The following is a 24,740-nucleotide window of genomic DNA, read 5'->3' as shown; positions in this document are numbered from 1 at the left end:
TTCACTTTTGTGTGTGTGTGTGTGCTTTAGGTGAAAGTTTACAGAGTAAATTATTTTCTCATTAAACAATTAATACACATATTGTTTTGTGACATTGGCTGCCAACCCCACAACATGTCAACATTCTCCCCTTCTCCACCTTGGATTCCCCATTAGCAGCTTTACTGTCCTCTCGTGCCTTCTCATCCTTGCCCCTGGGCTGGTGTACCCATTTAGTCCATTTTGTTTTATGGGGCTGTCTAATCTTTGGCTGAAGGGTGAACCTCAGGAGTGACTTCAGAACTGAGTTAAAAGGGTATCTAGGGGCCATACTCTTGGGGTTTCTCAAGTCTCTGTCAGACCAGTAAGTCTGGTCTTTTTTTGTGAGTTTGAATTTTGTTCTACATTTTTCTCCAGCTCTATCCAGGACCCTCTTTTGTGATCCCTATCAGAGCAGTTGGTAGTGGTAGCCAGGCACCACCTAGTTGTGTTGGATTCAGCCTGGTGGAGGCTGTGGTAGTTGTGATCCTTTAGTCCTTTGGACTAATCTTTCCCTGTGTCTTTGGTTTTCTTCATTCTCCCTTGCTCCAGACCGGGTGGGATCAGTAGATGTATCTTAGATGGCCACTCACAAGCTTTTAAGACCCCAGGTGCTACTCACCAAAGTAGGATGTAGAGCATTTTCTTTATAAACTATGTTATGCCCATTGAGGTAGATGTCCCTTGAGACCATGGCTCCCAGCCCTCAGCCCAGTAACTCAGTTCTTCAGGGAGTTTGGATGTGTCTATGAATTTTCTATGACTTTGCCTTGGTCAAGTTGTGCTGACTTCCCCAGTATTGTGTACTGTCTTACCCCTTACCAAAGTTACCACTTATCTATTGTCTAGTTCGTATTTTTCCCTTCCCATTCCTCCCCTCCCTCTGATCATCAAAGATTATTTCTTTCTGTGCATAAACCTTTTCATGAGTTTTTTTTTTAATTATACTTTAGATGAAGGTTTACAGAACAAACTAGTTTCTCATTAAACAGTATACATATTGTTTTATAACACTGGTTAACAACCCCATGACATGTCAGCACTCTGCCTTCTCAACCTTTGGTTCCCTATTACCCACTTTCCTGTCCCTTTCTGCCTTCTTGTCCTTGCCCCTGGGCTGGTGTGTGCCTTTAGTTCTCATTTTGTTTTATGGGCCTGTCCAACCTTTGGCTGAGGGGGGAACCTCAGGAGTGATTTCATTACTGAGCTGAAAGGGTGTCCAGGGGCCATACTCTCAGGGTTTCTCCAGTCTCTTTTAGGCCAGCAAGTCTGGTCTTTCTTTTTGAGTTAGAATTTTGCTCTACATTTTTCTCCAGCTCTGTCTGGGACCCTTTATTGTGATCCCTGTCAGAGTAGTCAGTGGTGGTAGTCGGGCACTATCTAGTTGTACTGGACTCAGTCTGGTGGAGGCTGTGGTAGATGTGGTCCATTAGTCCTTTGGACTAATCTTTCCCTTGTATCTTTAGTTTTCTTCATTTTTCCTTGCTCCCGAAGGGGTGAAACCAGTGGAGTATCCTAGATGGCCACTCACAGGCTTTTAAGACCCTGGGTGCTACTCACCAAGGTCGAATGTAGAACATTTTCTTTATAAACTATGTTATGCCAATTGAGCTAGATGTTCCCCAAGTCCGTAGTCCCACAGCCCTCAGCCCAGCAATTCGGTCCCTCAGGGAGTTTGGATGTATCTATAAGATCTTCTGTGACCTTGGCTTGTACAAGTTGTGCTGGCTTCCCCAGTATTGTGTACTGTCTACCCTTCACCAAAGTTACCATATCTATTGTCTGTTTAGTGTTTTTTCCTCCCCACCCATCCCCTCCCTTTTAACCACCAAAGATTGTTTCTTTCTGTGTGTAAACCTTTTCAGGAGTTTTTATAACAGTGGTCTCATAGAGTATTTGCCCTTTCCTGATTGACTTATTTCACTCAGCATAACGCCCTTCAGATTCATCCATGTTGTGAGATGTTTTGCAGATTCATCATTTTTCTTTATCATTTTGTAGTATTCCATTGTGTGCATGTACCACAGTTTGTTTATGCATTCATCTGTAAATGGGCACTTAGGTTGTTTCCATCTTTTTGCTATTGTGAATAATGCTGCAGTGAACATGAGTGTGCATATGTCTATTCATGTGATGCTGTTAATTTCTCTAGGATATATATTCCTAGGAGTAGGATTGCTGGATTGTATGGTATTTCTATTTCTAGCTTTTTAAGGAAACGCCATATCGTTTTCCAAAATGGTTGTACCATTTTGCATTCCCACCAGCAGTGCATAAGAGTTCCAATCTCCCCGAAGCCTCTCCAACATTTGTTATTTCCTGTTTTTTTTTTTTATTAGTGCCAGTAATGTTAGGGTGAGATGGTATCTCACTGTAGTTTTGATTTGAGTTTCTGTAATAGCTCGTGATCGTGAGCATTTTGTCATGTATCTGTTGAGCTGCCTGAATGTCTTCTTTGGTGACATGTCTGTTCATATCCTTTGCCCATTTTTTAATTGGATTATTTGTCTTTTTGTTGTAGAGGTGTTGGATTTTCCTATAGATTTTAGAGATTAGACCTTTGTCAGATATGTCATAGCCAAAACTTTTTCTTTCCCAGTCTGTAGGTTCTCTTTTTTACTCTTTTGGTGAAGTCTTTTGATGAGAATAAGTGTTTCATTTTTAGAAGATCCTAGTTATCTGGCTTATCTTCTGGTGTTTGTGTATTGTTACTTATGCTTTATATCCTCTTTATGACGTATATTAGGGCCCCCAGCCCTGATCCTATTTTTTCTTCCATGATTTTTATAGTTTTTGGTTTTATATTTAGGTCTTTGATCCATTTTGAATTAGTTTTTGTGTATGGTGTAAGATACCGGTCCTGTTTCATTTTTTTATGGATGGACATCCAGTTTTGTGAGTACCATTTATTAAAAAGACCCTTTACTTTTTTGTAATAATTTATTTTTGTTGTTGTCGAAAATATACACAGCAAAACATACACCAATTCAAGAATTTCTACAGGGACAATTCAATGACATTGATTACATTCTTCAGGTTGTGCGACTATTCTTATCTTCCTTTTCCAAATTACTTCTTCACCATTAACAGGAACTTACTACCCCGAGCTTCTTCTCTAACCTTTCGCGTTGCTGTTGTCACAAATGATTCTTTTGATAATCAAGCCACCAAGCTGAAAGATGACTGCCCTTGAACTCCCACCCCCATCCCTCCCTTGGCCTGGGAGAGCCAAGGCTGGGCAGTGAAATGGAAGAAAACAGAAAGCACTTCACATTTCTATTTTGAGGAGTTGCTAGGGAGTGCCAGCTCCAAGTGTTGAGAATCAGCCTTTTGGAAAGCTTAACTCCTGCAGAACTAATGAGAAATAAAGGTCACAATCCTTCAGTTACTTCTCACTGCCCTTTCCCTAATGTCGGGCTCAGGAAACAATTTCAAGGGGTAAAGGGAGGAGCACAAATGTAATTACTACCTACACCCAGGGCTTCTTTGAACCTAACCTGGTGAGTTGAGTATGAGCTTTTGTGATAGCAGTCCTAGCTGGAAAGACACAAAGCCTCTAAGTCCACTCCTGGTGTTCCAGAAGATTCCAGGTGATGTTTGGCACTTCTCCACCGGTAAATGTGTATAAATATTTTTTTTATCTTGTTATTATGTCAGTGTTGTTTTCACGATAGTGTCTTTCATTACCTAAAAGATAGGTTCCTTTAAAAATATGTTTTTAAACCCTGGTTTCCGAGCAGGCCTGGATTTGTTTACGGCAGAACAAGTGAACTAAAGGGCAGGCCGTGGCTGAAGCAGGAAGATTTTTCTTCTGAACAGGTCCACCAAACAGAATGTATGGTTTGGTGATCAGGGGTTGGTATAATAATAAGCTCTGCCTGTGGCTGCTGAAACAGTAGTAAACAGTTATCAGCCACATGGCATGGCAAGTAGTAAGGGCCAGATTTAAACTTAGCCCTTGATGTCCTCATAAGACCAGGCAAATCTAACACTGATTGCTTTGGATCATGCTAGCTCCAAAGACCAGAAGTGATGGAGGGTTGGTGGAGTACCCAAGGGAAACAGAACCTTTAAGGGCTAGGCAATGTTTGGAAAACCAGAAGCCTGAGTGTAATTATGTTGTTGTTAGTTGCTGTCAAGTCAGTTCCTACACATAGTGACCCTGTGTACACCAGAAGGATACACTGCCCCGTTCTGCGCCCTCCTCAATATTGTTGTTATACTTTGCAGCCATTATGTCAGTCTATCTTGTCGAGGGTCTTTCTCTTTTTCGCTGACCCTCTACCTAACCAATCATGATGTCCTTCTCCAGGGACTGGTCCCTTCTAATATGTTCAAAGTATGTGAGACAAAGTCTTGCCAACCTCGCTTCTAAGGAGCATTCTGGCTGTACTTCTAAGACAGATTTGCTCATTCTTCTGGTAGTCCATGGTATATTCGATATTCTTTGCCAACACCGTAATTCAAAGGCATCAATTCTTCTTAGGTCTTCCTTATTGATTGTCCAGTTTTTGCACGCATATGAGGCGATTGAAAATATTATGACTTGGGTCAGGCTCACCTTAGTCCTCAAAGTGACATCTTTGCTTTTTAACAGTTTAAAGAGGTCTTTTGCAGCAGATTTGCCCAATGTATTACGTCGTTTGATTTCTTGACTGCTGCTTCCATGGGCATTGACTGGATCCAAGTAAAATAAAATCCTTGACAACTTCAATCTTTTCTGTCTTTATCATGATGTTGCTTATTGGTTCAGTTTTGAGGATTTTTGTTTTCTTTATATTCAGATGCAATCCATACTGAAGGCTGTAGTCTTTGATCTTCATCAGTAAGTGCTTCCAGTCCTCTTCACTTTCAGCAAGCAAGGCTGTGTCATCTGCATATTCAGATTATTTGCTCAGCATACGGGCTGAATAAGTATGGTGAAAGGATACAACCCTGCCCCAGACCCTTCCTGACTTTAAACCACACAGCATCCCCTTGTTCTGTTTGAACAACTTCCTCTTGGTTCCTACATTCAGGTTCCTCATGAGCACAGTTAAATGTTCTGGAGTTCCCATTCTTTGCAACATTATCCATAATTTGTTATGATCCACACAGTGAAATGCCTTTGCGTAGTCAGTACATCACAGGTACACAACTTTCTGGTATTCTCTTTCAGCCAAGATCCATCTGACATCAGCAATGATATCCCTTGTTCAACTCAATTTTCTAAATTTCAGGATCCTCTTGTACAATTATTCTCACCCTCCTTTTCTGAGTTGTTCCTCCCCCATTAACAAACTCACTGCCCCCTAAGGTTTCTGTCTAATCTTTCGAGTTGCTGTTGTCAACTTGATCCGTATAGATAGTTCTTTAAAGAGCATGATACTCAAGGCAGAATTCTTTACTAGTGAGGTTAAACTTGTTTGGTTTTAAGAAGTCAGGATCCTTTTGAAAAAGAGATTCATAGTACCAGTCTTCCTTAGTAGGAAGGTGAAGGGAAAAATATTAAGAAACTTGGAAAAGATGACTACTAGACAGAGACTCAAAGGAATATTTGAAGAGCATAAACATTCATAAAGTAAATGTGTAACCCAAGAGAGGAATATTGCTGAGTAACACATGGTACAGTCTATTGCAATATTAGGAGCTTTGTTGGGGCAAATGATTAAGTGCTCAGCTGCTAACTGAAAGTTTGGCAGTTTGAAACCATCCAGCCATTCTGCCAGAGAAAGACCTGGCAATCTCCTCTCGTAAAGATTAAAGCTATTGCTGTTGAGTGGATTCCAACGCATAGTGACCCTATAGAACAGAGTACAACTACCCCCATAGGGCTTCCAAGGCTGTAAATCTTTATGGAAGCAGATTGCTATATCTTTTTCCCACTGAGCGGCTGGGGGGTTAGAACTGCTGACCTTTCGGTTAGCAGCCGAATGCTTAACCACTGCACCAGTCAGCATCAACTAGAAGGCAATGGACCTGTAAAGACTACAGCCTAGAAAACCTGATGGAGCAGTTTTAGTCTGACACACAGGGTTGCTATGAGTTGAAATTGATTCAACGGCAACTAACAACAACAATAATTTAGAAATATTTGCTCGTGATGAGCCCCGATCTGCCTCCTTTAGCTTCCTCCTCCTGATACCGGTCCCTCTTTTTGGATGGATCCTTTCAGAATAAGCCTAGTCCTTCTGCCGTCTGGCAGCCTAAAGGTATTTGAAGGTGACCATCATGCCTGTCCAGCCCTTTTCTCACCCTGTATTTTTTTTGTCTACTAGCTGAGCATCTCTGGTTCTTTCCACCATTTCTCATGCTGTAACTTCTCCAACCTGCTTGCTGCTCTCTGGAAGCACTCCAGTTTTGTTGATGTCTTTCTCCAAGTGTATAATGCAGAACTGGACAAAACATTCCACCATGCCCCGACATGTAGAATCAGACTTACCCCTCTCTTGTCGGAGACATAGCATGTCTGATAATGCAGGCTAAATGCGAATGAACTTTGGGCAGCCACGTTGACCTATGTTGAAATTGTACCTATCTAAGCCACTTATAGTAGTTTTATACAATAGTTATTGAACCTAAGTGCAGGACTTAGTATTTTCCCTAGTTAAATTGTATCCATTAAATTTGGCCCATCATTTCAGCCTGTTGAGATCTTTTTGGATCTTGACTTTGTTCTCCTTTCCAGCTTTATGCTATCCAAGAATTTGATTAGTATGCCATCTGTTTCCTCACCCAAGTCATTGATAAAAATATTGACTTGGAGGAGACCAAGGATAGAACCCTGAGGCTTGCTATTAAAAAACCTCCCTCTAGGTTAACATTGATTCATCAATTAGTACCCTTTGGACACAGCTATTCAGCTGCATACAAGTTTCCCAAATGTGTTCTGGTGTGTGGGGTAGGGCTAGAGCAGGGCTTGGAACTGGTTCATTCAGGTTCAAACCCTGCTGAAAATTTGCATTTCTAACAAGTTTCCAGGTGATGCCAATGCTGCTGGTTAGGGACCAATGCTGAGAACAGCTAGTAGAGCAGTGGTTCTCAAATTTTATCATATGTAAGAATCACCTGGGGATCTTGTTAAAATGTAGGTTCTGTTTCAGTATACCTGGGGTGGAAATGCAAATTATCAGCAAAGGTTCGAACCGGTTCGAAGCCCTAGACTAGAGTATAAGAACAGTGAATGAAGATTGCGTTAAAACAGACCAGAATGCTTGCTTTGGCAGCGCATATGCTAAAATTGTTTTTTTTTTTAATGCTAAAATTGGAACAATGCAGAGAAGATTAGCATGGCCCCTGCACGAGGATGACACGCAATTTCGTGAAGCGTTCTGTATTTTTTAGTTCAATCAAATATTGGAAACTAAATGGGCAGCTCCTGTCCAAAGGCAGGACAAGAGGACAGGAAGGGACAGGAACTGAATGAATGGACACAGGGAACCCGGGGTGGAAAGGGGACACATGCTGTCACATTGTGAGGCCTGCAACCAGTGTCACAAAACAATGTGTGTATATATTTTGAATTTGAGCTGTAAACTTTCACCTAAAGGGCACGCACGCGTACACACAAAATGGACTAGAAGGACAAACTGTTTCTTAGCTGTCTGTGAAACTGAGCCTCAGGTAGCCTTTTGACTCTTAGTTTGAGCTTAGTGGCAGGAACCATCCATTCCTTTGCTTTCAGGGCTAGATACATATGGCAAACCAAACTTTTCGTAATTTTCTTTTAACTTTTTTGCCTGCCATTTCTTTGCCTTCTCCCTTTGATCTATTCTCCACCCTCTTAAAATACTGGCGCCTACTCAGAAACCTTGAGTGACTCCTCAGATCCTCTTTTGTTTGTCCTTCACGGGCCTCTGCATCTTGGCCCCGATGGCCTGTCCTATGTGGTCTTTTCTTTCTTCCCTTTTACATACTCAGGCCTCTGTCTAATCCAAATAGGTCCCGTCGCTGTCCTTTAAAAAGGCTACATGCATTTCTTTCTTGGCGTCTTTGCTGGGACTTTTAGTTCTTGGTTGGGCTTAGGCCTTGCTTCTTCCCTTGCTCCTCCAGCCCTCCAGCACCTGTTGCTTGTAATTCTCATTTAGTATTTCAATACCGGCTTGAATTTTATTTATCTTTTGGGGGAAGAGACCATATCTTATACTTCTTTGAAAATAGGACCATACCTTATAGTTTTTTATTAAATATATGCAGTTGCCTAGCATAGTGTTACCCTGTCAAGTAGGCTCTTGAGAAATGTTTGTTTCCCTCAACTTCCCTTCTCTGTTGTTTTTTTTGGTCCCTTCTCTTTTATATCCCGAAATCTTGCATGCGCTAGGCATTTTAAGAGTTGGTTGAGTTGATTTAGTTGGAGCTGAGGTTCCACTTACCTTTTAAAGTTAACTTTATTGAGGCAGAATTGACATACAATAAGATGCACTTATTTTAAGTGTATAGTTGGAAGTATTTTGACAAAGGTGTACACCCATGTAACCATCACCCACAATCAAAATATCGAACATTTCCATTCCTCCAGAAAGATCCCTCATGCCCTTTGCAGCTATTCACTTCCCCCACCTCAGGCAACCACACAACCACTGGTTGGCTTGCTGTCACTGTAGATTAGCTTTCCTTGTTCTGATTTTTATATAAATAGAATCATACAGTATGTAGTCTTGTATCTGGCTCCTTTTTGCTCAGTAAGTGCTTCTGAGAGTCAGGCATACCGTTGTGGATATCAGTACTTCATTTTGCTTTATTGCACTGAGTGGGTATACCACAGTTTGTTCATCCATCCACCTGTGATTGGACATTTGTGTTTTTTTGTTTTTGACCGTTATGAGTAACTGCTATGAACTTTTGTATACAATTCTTTTTGAGGTCATAAGTTTTCATTTCTCTCGGTATACCTAGGAGTGGGATTGTTGGGTCATATGGTAGGTGTATACTTAACTTTATAAGAAACTGACAAACTGCTTTCAAAGTGGTTGTACTATGTTACACTTCGACCAGCAATTTAAGTTCACATCCTCGCCAACACTTGGTATTGTTCGTCTTTTCCTTTTAGTCATTCTAATATGTGACTTTAATTTGCATCTCCCTGTTGACTAATGATGTCGCACATCTTTTCGTATGTTTATTGGCTATTTGTATATCTTGTTTCGTGAAGTGTCCAAATCTTTTGCCCATTTAAAAAATTGGGTTGTTTGTCTTATTATTGAGTCACAAGAATTCTTTATTCTGGACACAAGTCATATACATGTATTGTGAATATTTTTCCTTGATCTGTGTTTACCTTGCTATTTTGTTAATGACATCTTTTGAAGAGTAAAGTTTTTATTTTGCTGAAGTCCAATTTAGCAATTGTTTTATTTTTATGGTTTTTGTGTGTGTGTTCGTTCTAAGAAATCTTTGCTTACCCTAAAGTCATAAAAATTTTATCCTGTATTCTAGAAATTTTATAGTTTTAACTTTTAGGTTTAGATGTATGATCCATTTTGAGTTAATTTTTCTGTATGATATAAGGTAAGCGTCAAAGTTCAGTTTTTATATATTTGGGTCCTTTTCTAGACTTACGGTTCTCTGCTATTGACCTGTATTTCTCCTCTTACACCAGTACCACATGTGTTGATTACTGAAGTTTTATAGCAAGTCTTGAAATCAGGTAGTGTAAGCCCTCTAACATGCTTGGTAAAGTAGAGGGTTATCGAAAAAGAGAAAGACCCTCAATGAGATGGATTGACACCATGGCTGCAACAACGGGCTTAAGCATGACAGCGATTGCAAGGATGGCACAGGACCGGGCAGTGTTTTGTTATGTTGTACATAGGGTTGCTGTCTTAGTCATCTAGTGCTGCTATAACAGAAATACCACAAGTGGATGGCTTTAACAAAGATAAATTTATTTCCTCACAGCCAATAGGTTACAATTCCAAATTCAGGGCATTGGCTCCAGGGGAAGGCTTTCTCTCTCTGTCAGCTCTGGAGGAAGGTCCTTGTCCTCAATCTTCCCCTGGTTGAGGAGTTCAGGTGCAGGGACCCCGTGTCCAAAGGATGTGCTCTGTCCCTGGTGCTGCTTTCTTAGTGGTATGAAGTCCCCAACTCTCTGCTTGCTTCCCTTTCCTTTTATCTCTTGAGAGATAAAAGGTGGTCCAGGCCACACCCCAGGGAAACTCCCTTTACCTTGGATCAGAGAGGTGACCTGAGTAAGGGTGGTGTTACAATCCCACCCTAATCCTCTCAACATAAAATTATGATCAGAAAATGGAGGACAACCACACATGGCCTAACCAAGTTGATACACACATTTCTGGGGGGGCATAATTCAATCTATGACAGTCACTATGAGTTGGAACCAACTCAGCGGAACCTAACAGCAAACAACAAGTCCTCTAACTTTATCTTTCTTTTTCTAAATTGTTTTGCCTGTTCTAGGCCCTTTATCTTCCCATATAAATTTTAGAATTAGCTTTTCAGCTGCGAAAGATCCTGGTTGAGATAGTATTGAAACTGTAAATCAATTTGGGAATAATTGACATCTTAATACTGTGTCTCCAGTCCATGAATATGGTATAGCTCTCCATTTATTTAGACTTTCTTTAATTACTACCAGCAGTGTACAGGTCTTGCATATATTTTTTTGTAAAGTAATCTCCAAGTATTTTTTTTTGGTTTTTTAGTGCTATTATAAATGATTTTTAAAAGCCTTATTTTCTAATATTTTATTATAAAAAATATTTTATTATAGCATATACAAATACAATTTATGTTTGTATTTTGTGTTTTCACTTTGTATCCTGTGAGCTTGTTAAAATTCACTTATTTATTCTAATATCTTATTTGTGGATTCCTTAGAATTTTCTACGTATATGATCTAGTCTTCTACAAATAAAGACAATTTTACTTATTCCTTTCAATCTTTATGCCTTTCATTTATTTTTCTTCTACCTTATTTTGAATCCTTATTCTTGACCTAGGTAGTTCATTTTTCTTGTTTGCTGGTGATAGTAATAAGATAGTAATGGCAACTATTTATTGAGAACCTGTTGTTAATAGTTGCTGTTAAGTTGGCTTCAACTCATGGTGACCCCACGTATAACAGAATGAAGTGTTGCCTGGACTTGCGCCATCTTCATAATCGTTGGTATGTTTGAGTCCATGGTTGCAACCATTGTATCAACCCATCCCATTGAGGGTTTCCCTCACCCTTGCTGGCCCTCCGCTTTACCAAACATGATGTCCTTCTCCAATGATTGGTCCCTCCTGATGACATATCCAAAGTAAGTAGGTCAAAGTCTTGGACAATATTCTGTGACCCATAGGGTTTTCATTGGCTAATTTTTGGAAGTGGATCATCAAACCTTTCTTCCTAGTTTGTCTTAGTCTGGAAGGTCTGCTGAAACCTGTCTACCATGGATGACCCTGCTGGTATTTGAAATACCGGTGGCATAGCTTCCAGCATGATAGCAACACATAAGCCACTACAGTATGACAAACTGAGACAGGTGGTGGTATTGAGCACCTACTGTGTGCCAAATACCACACTAGACCCTCTGCATGTATTTCATGTAATTCTCACAGGATCTCTGTGGAATAGGTACTATTACTTACATTTTATGAACGAGGACACTGAGGCTCAGATGAACAAACAATTTGCCAAAGTCGCACATTTGATATGTGTGAGAGCCAGAATTTGAACCCAGGAATATTTGGCTTTGAAGCCTGTGCTTTTTTTCCCACAGTGGGCCAGGAATCAAACTGGCCCTTTAAGGATACAGCTGCTGGCTTCAGATCAGACAGTTAAAAACAGCCTTCTCCCAGAATCCCACGTATGGTATGATGGGAAAACAGAGTATCTTAGAAAAATTTCCTGTTCCTGGCTGCCCTCTCTGAACTGCTGTGGTTCCAGCTGGATGCAGAGTTATTTCACCCTTTTAGTGTTGGCGGAAGGAGTTAATAGGCACAGTCCCCAGCTGGCTCCTGGTGTGAGGACTTCCTCATCCAGCCCCTGCTGGAAGGGTGTCATGAGGACCTTGAGCCATACTGGTAAATGGGGCCTGGGCAACCTGAGTCAGAGAGGGGATTTGGGGAGGAGCAGGTCTGGTCTCTCAGGATCCCATTTCAGTTGGCTGTACTATAGGGCTGCTTCCAGCCTCACTGTCTGCCCCTGACCCTTTGGGGCTAGCTCAGCTTTGCAAGCATTGGCTGGAAAGGCAGGGGTAGGGAGAGACGTGGCCGTGCAAGATGTGAAATCAGCATTGCCACCTCCTTGCAAGGAATCAGAGTGGAGTTTCCGTGTGGACTTGGTGGCTGCAAAGCCTGGCGTCCTGGCTGGGATCCTCTGGACACAGCATTTTTATTGTGTTCTGACAGCTCCTTTATGGATCAGCTTTCCTGGGCTCCTGCCTCCTGGCTCCTGTTAGTGAGGCTTTGTTGCAGGTCAGAGAGAACTGCCCTAGTCAGCAGGTTAGGGCTTTCTCCACTAGGAGTCACCTGGCACCAGACCAGATTAGTCAGTAGCACTCTTTACCCAAAAACGCCCTGGTCTGAAATTATTAATGTTGGATTGGCTCCCAAGGTGGATGGATGAGGGTCAGGGGATGTGTGGGGAGGGTGGTAGAGGATAGGGAGCTAGGGGTGATCTTTATTTGCCAGGTAACTAGCCACCTTTTGTCAGACAGGCTGTTAGATTGATTGCCCATCTTTTTGGACACCTGCCCAGGTGCCTATTGAGTACTGCCCTGTCGAGAAGCGACACAAGGAACTTGGGTGTCCATGGATGTGTGTTGAGTATGTGTGACGTGTGTGCCCTACTCCTGGTGGCAGCAGTAGGAAGTGAACATGTCTCTTTTTCCATCCTTCCACTGCTCTCCCTGGGACTCCCCTGATAGAGTTGTATCTAGATTCCAGCTCACCTTAATCCTAACCTTAACTTTTGTTTTTTAAAATGCTGATCAGCCATTGCTTTTCCTGCCTGCTGGAAGTCAGCAAGTAAGACAGTGCATGTGGAACAAAACAGTGAGCCTTTCCAAATTAGGCTTGTTGTTGTTGTGGTTAGGTGCTGTCAAGTCAGTTCTGACTCGTAGTGACTCCGTGTACAACAGGATGAAACACTGCCTGGTCTTGTGCCATCCTTAATATTGTTGCTGTGTTTGAGCCCATCATTGTAGCCATTGGGCCAATCCATCTTGTCGAGGGTCTCTCTCTTTTTTACTGACCCTCTACATTGCCAAGCATAATGTCCTTCTCCAGGGACTGGTCCCTCCTGACAACATGTCCAGAGTAATTGAGGTGAGGTCTCACCATTCTTGCTTCTAAGGAACATTCTGGCTATGCCTCTTCTAAGACAGATTTGTTCACTCTTCTGGCAGCCCATGGTGTATTCAGTATTCTTCACAAACACCATAATTCAAATGCATCAATTCTGTTTTGGTCTTCCTTATTCACTGTCCAGTTTTCACATGCATATGAGGGGATTGAAGATACCATGGCATGGGTAAGGTGCACCTTAGTCTTCAAAATGACACTTTCGCTTTCTAACACTTCAAAGAGGTTTTTTTGCACCAAATTTGCCCAATATAATACGTCATTTGATTTTTCGACTGGTGCTTCCATGGACATTAATTGTGGATCCAAGTGAAGTGAAATCCTTGATAACTTCAATTATCTTCTGTTTATCATGATGTTGCTTATTGGTCTGATTGTGAGGATTTTTCTTTTCTTTATGTTGAGATGTAGTCCATCCTGAAGGCTGTAGTCTTTGGGTTAAGGGAGAGAAAGCTCGCACCCTCGCACAGTGCCCTCTGTAGCCCACTCACTGCTTGCCTCAGAGGGTGGAATTGGTCCTCAGTTGATTGCTTGGGGAAAGGAAGCTCTGCTGCCAGGACAGGGCAGGCAGGGCACTGGTGGTAAGTGGGACCAGTTCTTTTCCATCCACCACTCTATTGTTTAGATGATACTGTTGTGTGACAGGCAGCAGTCCCGCCTGGCAACTTAGACTTATGTGATGTCTTCTTTTGTTCCCCAGATGCTATGACTGACAGACTCACTGAGGTTGTACATGTTGGGGAGGAGCCTTCCTTTCAGGGGTGATCACATTCATCTGGGCATGCCTGCAGCACTCCGGCCCCATGGACCTGAAGGAGAAGCTTCCGGTAGGCTGTATTCTGTTACCTGATGAGCATCTGTCCGTGTGTCTCTGTTGAACTCTCCCTACCTGTGCTGGCCTGGCGGGGGGCCTCATTTGGGGGCTTTGAACCAAAAGTGAGAGTGGGGATGTGGTTCTGAGGCCAGGATATGTAATGTGACCTCTGAGAGGGTGCCATTATTTGGCTGGAAAGCCCAGACTTGGGAACTTTGTCTAAAGGATAAAGGGTAGAGCAGCGAAGACACTGCATGGAGGGAGGGTTCTGATTTGGTCTGGCACCGAGCCGGGGTTCCACTTCTTGCCCAGGGATGTGTAATTTAGTTTGTTTGCTCTTTGCTGGGGCTGTGCCTGGACCTGCTGAGCCATGGAGAGTTCACTTGGGCACCCTCTCTGTGGTTAGTGAAAAGCTCCCCAACCAGACTCCAAGCCCAGCTGCTTCATCAGCTGGTGGAGAGCTGCCAGGCGGTCCAAGTCATCCACTAGGTCAGCCTCTTCTTCACAGCCTTCTGCAGCCCAGATTTGTCAGTCAGGATAGCCCTCTCCCAAGACAAAGACTGCCCCAGCCCCCTCAAAAAAATAAAAAAGAAAAGGAAAAAACCGCAATGTTACAGTAGAGAAATCTAGCAAACACTGCTGTAAGCAAGTGATGAAGGTCAACATCGTCAGTGATGTCATGTGCATCTCAGTAGCCTGATAACGATGCGATGAGAAGGACACTTTGCCTTTGTGATAGTTTTTCCAAAAACCTAAAGAAGACTGCCCCAGAGGAGCTCATTTCACCCCTTGCGTGGACTTCTGCTCCACCGTCCTAACAGATCTGTCTGCCTCTGGTCTCCAACCTCCATATGGCTGCCAGAGTGTAATCCAAAACGCAGAGCCAACATTTTGTCACCTGTGCTGAACACCGGTGTGTGGCTCCCTGCCACCTACTGGACACAACCCTTAGTGTGGTGGGCAAAGCCCTCCCCTACCTGCCCCGGCCCATCTTGCCAGCATCTCTAGCCTCCCCTGCCCTCTCCCTCCCACTAGTAGTTCTGAACACTTCAGAGTTTGGGTCCACACATCATATTTAGGCAGCTTCCTCTGAAGTGCTCCCCACCCTGTATCCTGCTAAATCCTATAAGCCTTAATTTAGGCATCATCTTCTCCAGATAGATCCTCCTTCCTCGTGCCTGTCAGCATTCGCTGTATCTCCACCATCGTACTTCCATGCGGTACTGAAATAATCTGTCCCACTTTATGTCAATATCCCTGGCCCCTAGCACAGAACCTGGCATGTAACAAGGGCTTAGTAAATATTTATTGACTTGAACTGTGGGTAGTGATCTTCCTGCCAAAGAGACTTTGAAGAGGTCTGAAGAAGGGGCTGGGACTCCACACACTGGGCCTTTAATGATGCCTGACTTCCTGTGCCTCTGGACCAGGCTTGTGGACTTGAAGCAGGTGTGTTCGAAGATGCCTCCAGCTGCGTTGCAGGTCTCCATCTTAACAGTGATTGGCACAGAGGGAAAAGTTCCACTTGCCTGTCCCCAAGCCTGGGTGCAAGGCTGCTGCATAAAGCCTCAAGGGCTGTGCACTGCTCGACTCCAGGGAACAAGCTCCCAGAGGCTATGATGTTGTGCAGATCGGTGGCCTGCCTGGGACAGGCTGAAGGGCTCAAAAACAGAGGACAGTATTGCCCTGTGGTTGCTGCCTACACTGAAACACCACCTCCTAGTGAATGCAGAAAACAACGTCCTGTGGTCCAACTGGGCTGGCGTCTCTTGAGCCTGAGAGAGAGCACAGGAGAGCCCAGGCCGGATTGCTCTCAGGGGACTTTTTTCCAGGAGGAATTTTCTTTGCTCGGCTCCCTCTCTTTCTGGAAGATGAGCCCTGAACTAGAAAGCACTGTCGCCATCCTTACCAACCCATCTTTGTGGGATGCTTACTTTGGGCTGGTAGAGCTCTAGGCACCGGGGAGGTGGGCCCTGGTTTGAAGAGGTGGATAGGCTTGTTGGCAATTGATATACAAATAGTTCGGGAAAAGAACCTGACGGGGTTTCTACCTGAGATGCCATGTGAGTTGTAGAAGTGGGCTTCTAAAAATAATCCCACTGAGAAAGAGGCCCTGGATAAATAAGGCATTACTGAAAAAGAAGAACAAAGTGGGAGGCCTTACTTTACCTGATTTTAGAACCGATTATACTGCCACAGTAGTCAAAACAGCCTGGTACTGGTACAACAACAGATACATAGATCAATGGAACAGAATTGAGAATCCAGACATAAATCCATCCACATATGAGCAGTTGATATTTGACAAAGGCCCCAAAACAGTTAAATGGGGAAAAGACTGTCTTTTTAACAAATGGTGCTGGCATAACTGGATATCCATCTGCAAAAAAATGAAACAAGACCGATACCTCACTCCACGCACAAAAACTAACTCAAAATGGATCAAAGACCTAAATATAAAATCTAAAACGATAAAGATCATGGAAGAAAAAATAGGGACAACGTTAGGAGCCCTAATACATGGTATAAACAGTATATAAAACATTATAAAGAATGTAGAAGAAAAACTCGATAACTGGAAGCTCCTAAAAAATCAAACACCTACGCTCATCCAAAGACTTCACCAAAAGAGTAAAAAGACTGCCTACAGACTGGGAAAAAGTTTTTAGCTATGACATTTCTGATCAGCGCCTGATCTCTAAAATCTACGTGATACTGCAAAAAGTCAACTGCAAAAAGACAAATAACCCAATTAAAAAATGGGCAAAAGACATGAATAGACACTTCACTAAAGAAGACATTCAGGTAGCTAACAGATATATGAAGAAATGTTCACGATCATCAGCCTTTAGAGAAATGCAGATCAAAACTACAATGACATTTCATCTCACTCCAACAAGGTTGGCATTAATCCAAAAAACACAAAATAATAAATGTTGGAGAGGCTGTGGAGAGATTGGAACACTTCTACACTGCTGGTGGGAATGTCAAATGGTACAACCACTTTGGAAATCGATTTGGCGCTTCCTTAAAAAGTTAGAACTACCATATGATCCAGCAATCCCACTCCTTGGAATATATCCTAGAGAAATAAGAGCCTTTACACGAACAGATATATGCACACCCATGTTTATTGCAGCACTGTTTACAGTACCAAAAAGATGGAAGCAACCAAGGTGCCCATCAACGGATGAATGGATAAATAAATTATGGTATATTCACACAATGGAATACTACGCATCGATAAAGAACAGTGAGGAATCTGTGAAACATTTCATAACATGGAGGAACCTGGAAGGCATTATGCTGAGTGAAATTAGTAAGTTACAAAAGAACAAATATTGTATAAGACCACTATTATAACATCTCGAGAAATAGTTTGAATCAAGAAGAAAACATTCTTTTGTGGTTACGAGAGGGGGAGGGAGGGAGGGTGGGAGAGGGCCATTCACTAATTAGATAGTAGATAGGAACTACTTTAGGTGAAGGGAAAGACAGCACACAATACAGGGGAGGTCAGCACAATTGGACTAAACCAAAAGCAAAGAAGTTTCCTGAATAAACTGAATGCATCGAAGGCCAGCGTAGCAGGGGCAGGGGTCTGGGGACCATGGTTTCAGGGGACATCTAAGTCAATTGGCATAATAAAATCTATTAACAAAACATTCTGCATCCCACTTTGAAGAGTGGCGTCTGGGGTCTTAAATACTAGCAAGCAGCCATCTAAGATGCATCAGTTGGTCTCAACACACCTGGATCAAAGGAGAATGAAGAACACCAAGGACACAAAGTGATTATGAGCCCCAGAAACAGAAAGGGCCACATGAACCAGAGACTGCATCATCCTGAGACCAGAAGAACTGGATGGTGCCTGGCTACAACCGATGACTGCCCTGACAGGGAACACAACAGAGAACTCCTGAGGGAGCAGGAGAGCAGTGGGATACAGACCCCAAATTCTCATAAGACCAGACTTAATGGTCTGACTGAGACTGGGAGGACCCTGGTGGTCATGGCCCCCAGACCTTCTGTTGGCCCAGGACAGGAACCATTCCCGAAGCCAACTCTTCAGACATGGATTGGACTGGACAAGGGGTTGGAGAGGGATGCTGGTGAGGAGTGAGCTTCTTGGATCAGGTAGACACTTGAGACTATGTTGGCATCTCTTGCCTGGAGGGGTGATGAGAGGGTGGAGGGGGTTAGAAGCTGGCAAAATGGATATGAAAAGAGAGAGTGGAGGGAGAGAGCAGGCTGTCTCATTAGGGGGAGAGTAGTTGGGAGCGTGTAGCAAGGTGTATATGGGTTTTTGTGTGAGAGACTGACTTGATTTGTAAACTTTCACTTAAAGCACAAGAAAAATTAAAATAATAATAATGATAATCCCACTGGCCTGGGACAGTCAGAAGGCTCCTTAGAGGATAAGGACTGGGGCAAGCTGGCGTGACAGTGACTGATGGGGAAGTGGTCTGCTGTCTGCTGCTGGATGATTTTCTGCACCGTCCCCACTTCTCTTTCTGATTTCCCACTTGTTAGTCTCTCCTGTCTTGCCTCCCTCCCCACTGGCTCCTGTTCTCTAGCCCATGGTGGTGTGCTACAGCAGTGAGGTCTGGTTCCTTAGATGCAGGGCCCTCTTTTTAAAAATTTTTTTTGTTTTATTTGTTACTGTTGAGAATGTACACAGAGCACACACCAATTCAACAGTTTCTATATGTACAGTTCAGCGACAGTGATTACAATCTTCTAGTCGTGCAGCCATTCTCACCCTCCTTTTCCAAATTGTTCCACCCCCATTAACATAAACTCACTGCCCTGTAAGGTTCCTATCTAGCCATTCAAGTTGTTGTTGTAAGTTTGATCCCATATAGATAGTTCTTAAAAGAGCACAGTGCTCAAGACTGACATTCTTTACTAGTTAAGCTAAAGTATTGTTTGTTTTAAAGAATACTTCAGGGGGTATTTTTGGTTCAAGGTATAATGATTATCTCAAGGCAATAGTTTCTAGGGTTCATCCAGCCTCCATGGCTTCAGAATGTCTGGAGTCATGAGAATATGAAATTCTGTTCTGCATTTTCCCTACTTTGATCAGAATTCTTCAATAGCAGCTTTTTCAAAATGTTCGGTAACGATAGCCAGGCACCATCTAGTTCCTCTGGTCTCATGGCAAAGGAGCCAGTTGTTCATGAGGTGATTAGCCATACATTCCAGTTCTTCCTGCTATCCCTTACTGTCATTCTACCTCTGTTGCTCCAGGTGAATGGAGACCAATTGTCGTACCTTGGATGGCCACTTGCAAGCTTTTAAGTTTTACAGACTGGGAGATAGAACAGAAGCACTGAACATGATATCAGGCCAGTTAACTGCAATGTCTCATGAAACCATGACCCTAAACCTCCAAACTAAGAAACCAAATCCCGAGAGGTGTTTGGTTGTACATGGCAGCCTCTGCAGCCTCTCTGCAAGGCCCCCTTTGTCAGTGGCAGTGTAGGAAGGGAGGCAGGACAGGAGGGGACTGGTTGGGGGTCTTGTAGACATTTGGATTAGACCTCCTGAGCTGTTCCATCCATGGCCTGCCGCAGAAGGGAGAGTGCAGGTTTCCGTCGGCCCACGTGAGCAGAGCCTTAGCATAAAGCTGAGGGGACTGGGAGCAAGGGCAGGAGGCTTTCTCCTTGTTCCTCTGAGGCTGCAGCCCCATTGCACTGGCAGCTCCATCCTCATAGTGGCCGTCAGGGCGCTGACCCTGCCTACCCCTCCCTGAATCTCCTGGAGACTTCCTGCTGTTCACCTCTGGACCCCAGGCCCTCCTTGCTGTTCCCATTCAGCTCCTTGGTGTGGTGGCCCACAAGGAGCTGTGCTAGCCAAGGGGGAGGGGCGAGGCCTGTTGCTGGTGCTGAGGCTCTGTCTTCCTTTCCCTGCAGCTCCAGACAGTGTCGTCTAGGAAACGGCAGGGCCCTGGAGAAACACGCTCAGGCCCCAGCCCGAGCTCTGGTGGTGGGACTGTTAGGCTACTCCTCTCCGGTGATTGAGGCCCCATCCGAATGGCGGCCTGGGGTTAGGCAGAGAAGTTTCCAGCCCACTCCCAGTGCCTTTCATCCCCCTTTGCCCAGGGCATCTGTGCAGAGAGCTTCCTGCATGTCAAACTTGGGGTCCCAGAGCAACACTTCTGCTGTTGCGACTCCCTAAGGCTCTGCCTGATGCTCAGGGAGGTGCTGGGGCTGGAGCCCCAGGGAACTGGAGATGAGGGGTCCAGGGTGTCCCCCAAGCGGTCTCCTGGTCCCAGGGTGTTCGCCTGTGGCCGGGCATTCAGGCATTGATTACCTGCTGTCAGCATCCCCACACCACCTGATGGGAAGGTGTTGGCTGCTGGGTGTTGGAGGCCTTCCTTTTAGCTGATTCCCCTCTTCCCTTCAGCTGGGTTCTTCTGCTAGCTTCCTGGCCCACTGTCTGCCCTCCTAGATATCTTCGCTGGAGTCCCTCCCACAGCCAGTCTTCCCCACTGCAGCCAGCCCTCCAGCCCCTCCCCTCCTCGAAGGGTATGCTGCTGTTAATAAAATAACTCAAGGCCCTCTGCTCTGTTTCCTGCAGTTATGACCGGAAAGAGCTGCTGCTGGCCTGGCTCTGTGCTGGGGTGTCTCCAAGTGGTTCAGGGGAGCACTCACAGATGACAGGCTCACCCACAACAGGGCCCCTAACCTTGCCCAGTGATGTGGAGGCAAAGGGAAGGAGGTCTGGGAAGAAAGCCACTATTCGGCAGACCCCGGGGTCCTCTCTGATTCTGGCAGTTGTGCTCAGCACCCTGGCCAGGCTGACAGCAGCTATTTCCTGTGCAGCTTCTCTCGTCTGCCCAGCAGTCAGCCCACATCCTCTGCTGCCTCTGGCCCTGTGCTCACGTGGACCTGGCAGCCCCTCTGCAGGAGCCTTCTCTGATGAACGGCCTCAGCTCCTGGACGTCTGGCCCAGCCTTATACAAACTTTCTCCTCTCGCCTCCCTCCCTCTCTCCCTCCTCCCCTCCCTTTCTCCCAGGCCGCCTGCTGCCTCCTCCTCCTCCCTCCCCAGTCTGCAGCATGACTGGAAATAGGCTGAATTAATCAGCAGATTGAAGCTCCTCTCTGCTGCGCCTGGTCTCTGCAGCTCTCTCCCTGCTTCTCTCTTCCTTTTTGGAGAGCGGTGTTAGAAGTTCCAGTAGCCGACTCCTCCCCCCTGATGCTCTTTAAGCAGGCAGAGCTATGGATGCCCCAGCAGGGCAGAGGCAGCAAAGTGAGTACTCCAGCTTGGTGCTGAAATTGGCTTGCTCCCCGCTTTGTGCTGGAGTCTTTGGCTTAGCAATTGTCACGAGTCCTGAAGACAGGGTACGGAACTGGAGGCAGCTCAGGTGATGATGAGGGGGCGTGCACTTTGGAAGGGATGGGGATCGAAGCCAGAAAGCCAGTGTGTCTAGATTGCTGCCAGCAGGCTCCCCTTGGGTCCCCCAGACCGGCCCCTCCCTGTGCAGGACTGGAGGCTGGGCCTTCCTGAGGGACATCCAGTCCAGGTATGCTAGGACCTAGTCCCTGCGTGCAGGAGGACAGGTGACAGGCAGCTTTGGTAACGGGTGCTGGGCATGGATACCAGCCCTCCCTGAGGCCATCGGGCTTTTCTTGCTGGACCATGTGGGTAACTGAGGCAAGTGTACCCTGGGTCTCGGGGCTGCGGGGGGTGGGGAAGAAGGTGGTGGAAGTGCTCCCGTCAGCCTGAGTCTGGAAGAGTAAGGAGGAGGAAGCCCCTCTGCTCAGCTTTGGTTGACCTGCCTGCAGACAAGCCAGCCTGTGTCTGGCCAATTCCAGAAGGATGTCTCATGACTGCTAAAAAGAGCAAGTGTCTAGCGGCTGAATCTCTGCTTCAGTGATTTGGGCGTTGTGTAAAGTTCAGCTTTGTGCCCCTTCCTACCTGCCCTGGCCAAGGAGGCTGTGACAGTGGGACCTAGAGAAGATGCCAGGCCCAGCCAGTCCTACTCAGTGGTCATCTGCTGTTGTCAGTGGCCACCTAGGTCAAGGCCTGCCCTCATAGCCTGTCTACCTGAGCCTGGGGGATGTCTATTCTGCTTGTTCCCAAAACACGGGGAGTAGGAAGAAAAACAGCTGCTGGGAGGATTTCCCAAAAGGCTGGGGGCTTCAGGCTGGCTCACCTGAGAAGCCTGTTTGAGTGAGCGGCAGGGGCCTCAGGTGTGCTGGCTACGAGAGGCTCGTTAGAGAGATACAGAATGCCTAGCCTTGGACCTTGCAGGGCTGGTCCTGTTTCCAAGCAGAGTCTGTGCAGTTCTGATTCAACCTTCCCCAGCCTTACCGTGCCTCCCAGACCCCCCGCCCGCCGGTGTTCCCCGTTTGGTGACGGCAGGAGAACAACAAAGGTAGCAGTGCACCTCTGCACCAGCCTCTCCTGAGCCCGGGGTGCCCCAGCAATTCCCTCTGCTGCCCCGGTAGAGCTGGAGCAGTTAAAACCAGAGGAGCAGTGTTGGTTCCCCCTGCAAAGCATCAGAGCAGGTCCGTGTAGGTAGAGAGACCTTCCTTCGCCATCAGCTCAGGAACAGCTGTGCGGTGACTGATGGATGGGGTGGGAGTATCTGAGCACCGGGAAAGCAGGAGGAATCTCAAGTGACCTTTGGGTACCTAAGGCCCTTGACCTTCTTGGCTTCTATAGTCCAAGGAGTGTGCTGGACTGCAGACTGAGTGCGTACAACTCGGGTTCTTATTTCTAAGTGAGCCATACCCACTCCCTTGCCAGGGGACTCGGCCCAACTCTGTCCTTTGAGAGATGCTGGCAGAGCCTACCCACCCACCAGCAGATCAGCTTTCTCTCAGCCCATTTGGACTTTCCTTCAGAAAGTGTAAATAAAGGGCTTCTTCCAGCGAGTTCCGAGTTCCGCAGCTTTGGCTCTAACACCCCAAGGGGAAAAGCCGAGGCACAGTGAGAAAGCAGTGATTTTACCCTAACTTGACCTTCCTGACAGGGACGGGTGAGGCGTTGCCATTCCGCCTTGGTGAGCGTCGAGGGCCCTGGAGAGTAGGCTGGCCCTGAAGGCTGCCTCCTGGCCCTGGGGCCAGCCTGTGCAGGCAGGAGCTTTCTTTGGAAGGCGTGTAATTACAGAATGGTTTGCTTTTCCCCTGCTGTGTTCTTTCATCGTCAGTCTGGAGGTTGGTGCTCCCAGCCAGACACAACACACGGGGCCAAAGCCCATGGTCAGCACGGCAGGCCCTCCCCCCTCAGCTGGCTCTGCCCCAGCACCTGCCAGCCTTGGCCCACACCTCCCACACCTGGAGAAGAACAGTGTGCAGGGCCTAGGTAGCTGGAGACACAGAGAGAAAAAGAATCAGTTTGGGGTGGGGCTACCCTGAGTTTAGGGGCTGCCTGAATAAGGTGGCCAGTGTCAGGACGGCTGACCATGGGTGGGGGGTTGTAGACTTTCTGAACAGTGTGAGCAGATAGGAATTGATGAGCATCCAAGGTTTGAATCCTGGCTAGAGCAGGTGCCTGGCTCTCTAGGTGCCCCTCTTAGCCATTATGCTTCCTCAGCATGGTGCTCCTCCCGGACCTGGCAGTGCCCTTGTCCCAGGCGAGCAGCGTCCCAGGTGAGCCGCAGCCCTGTGGAATTAACCCAGCCCTTCTTTCTCTTCTTCCTCCCCATCCCAGTCTCTGGCTTGAGCCTTTCCTTCCTTCCAGACTTCTCTCACTTTATCATTTTTTGAGGCCTGATTTAGGTAACTCGGTCCTGGGGGCTCCTTTGCATCCCATAACTCTCTGTGGCTGTGGAGAGTAAGCTCTGAGCTCCAGGGTCTATGCCTGGGGTGGAGGGAAGACCAGCGGGGGGACACTGGAAGCCCTGGCTTATCCCCCTGGCCCTAATCCATCTGATGCCCTTCCAATTCTTGTCTTTCCTTGGCGTAGATGGATGGGAAGAACCAGTATCACCCCTTCTGGTCCTGCCCTTAGACCTGAGAAAGTCTGCGGTCTCCCTTTTCCTTTTTATTTTCCCCCAACCCTCCCTGAAGGTGCTCTGGTGGCACAGTGGTTAAGCGCTTGGCTGGTAACCGAAAGGTCAGAGTTCGAACCCACCAGCTGCACTGGGAGAAGGGTGTGGCAGTCTGCTTCCATAAAGATTTACAGCCTTGGAAGCCCTATGAGGCAATTCTACTCTGTCCTATAGGGTCGCTATGAGTTGGAATCGACTTGAGGGCAGTGGGTTCGGTTTTTTTTTGGGGGGGGGAGCGGGTAACTCTCCCTGAAGACTTTCTCCCTTCCATAGCAGCAGGAAGTCATGGAGGCCGAGGTGTAGCCTTAGCTTTCCTTCCCTGGTGTCCATTTGTCCTGGACCACAGCCTCCCCAGTGGGCAGGGGCCAGGGTCCCTGCTAAAGGGGGTGAGTGCCTTGGAGCACAGTGTTTAACCATGCTGGGGTACGGCCCCCTGCCCAGAGGGCCCTTTCTTCCTGAGCTGAAACAACCAGTTTATCCCCTCTGGTAAGAAGCAACTTTTATCTTCATAATCCCCCAAAGCCACTGTGGAGAGCGGGGATTAGCTGAGGTTTAGGGGAGGGAGCTAGGAGGTGTTTGGGCCAGGTCTTCTAGAAGCTTCCGCACCCCTTGGGCCA

General features: G+C 46.0%; 1 protein-coding gene and 1 non-coding gene across 8 annotated transcripts in view; both read left to right on the top strand.

Moving 5' to 3' along the window:
• Positions 1 to 7,233: 7,233 nt before the first annotated feature.
• Positions 7,234 to 7,338, top strand: LOC111752633 (U6 spliceosomal RNA). Its single transcript, XR_002787526.1, has one exon. It is a non-coding gene; the product is annotated as a U6 spliceosomal RNA (small nuclear RNA).
• Positions 7,339 to 14,007: 6,669 nt separating this feature from the next.
• The window catches only part of TMEM94 (transmembrane protein 94), a 28,851-nt gene continuing 18,118 nt past the window's right edge, over positions 14,008 to 24,740 (top strand). For 5 of the 7 annotated variants that reach the window (XR_010318299.1, XM_064270755.1, XM_064270754.1 and 2 more), the window contains exon 1: positions 14,008 to 14,132. Coding sequence is in view for 6 of the 7 variants with exons in the window: in XM_064270755.1 (XP_064126825.1) it covers positions 14,109 to 14,132 (24 nt within the window). In the remaining variant the exon portion in view is untranslated. Of the gene's footprint in view, positions 14,133 to 20,768; positions 21,375 to 24,740 lie in introns of those variants that run through there. The other 2 variants (XM_064270759.1, XM_064270758.1) reach the window with 2 other exon arrangements.

This window comes from Loxodonta africana, chromosome 18 (genome assembly GCF_030014295.1).
Source record: "Loxodonta africana isolate mLoxAfr1 chromosome 18, mLoxAfr1.hap2, whole genome shotgun sequence".
Lineage (NCBI taxonomy): Eukaryota > Metazoa > Chordata > Mammalia > Proboscidea > Elephantidae > Loxodonta > Loxodonta africana.
Note: the sequence above shows the minus strand (reverse complement) of the source record. Positions and strands in the feature narration are given on the sequence as shown.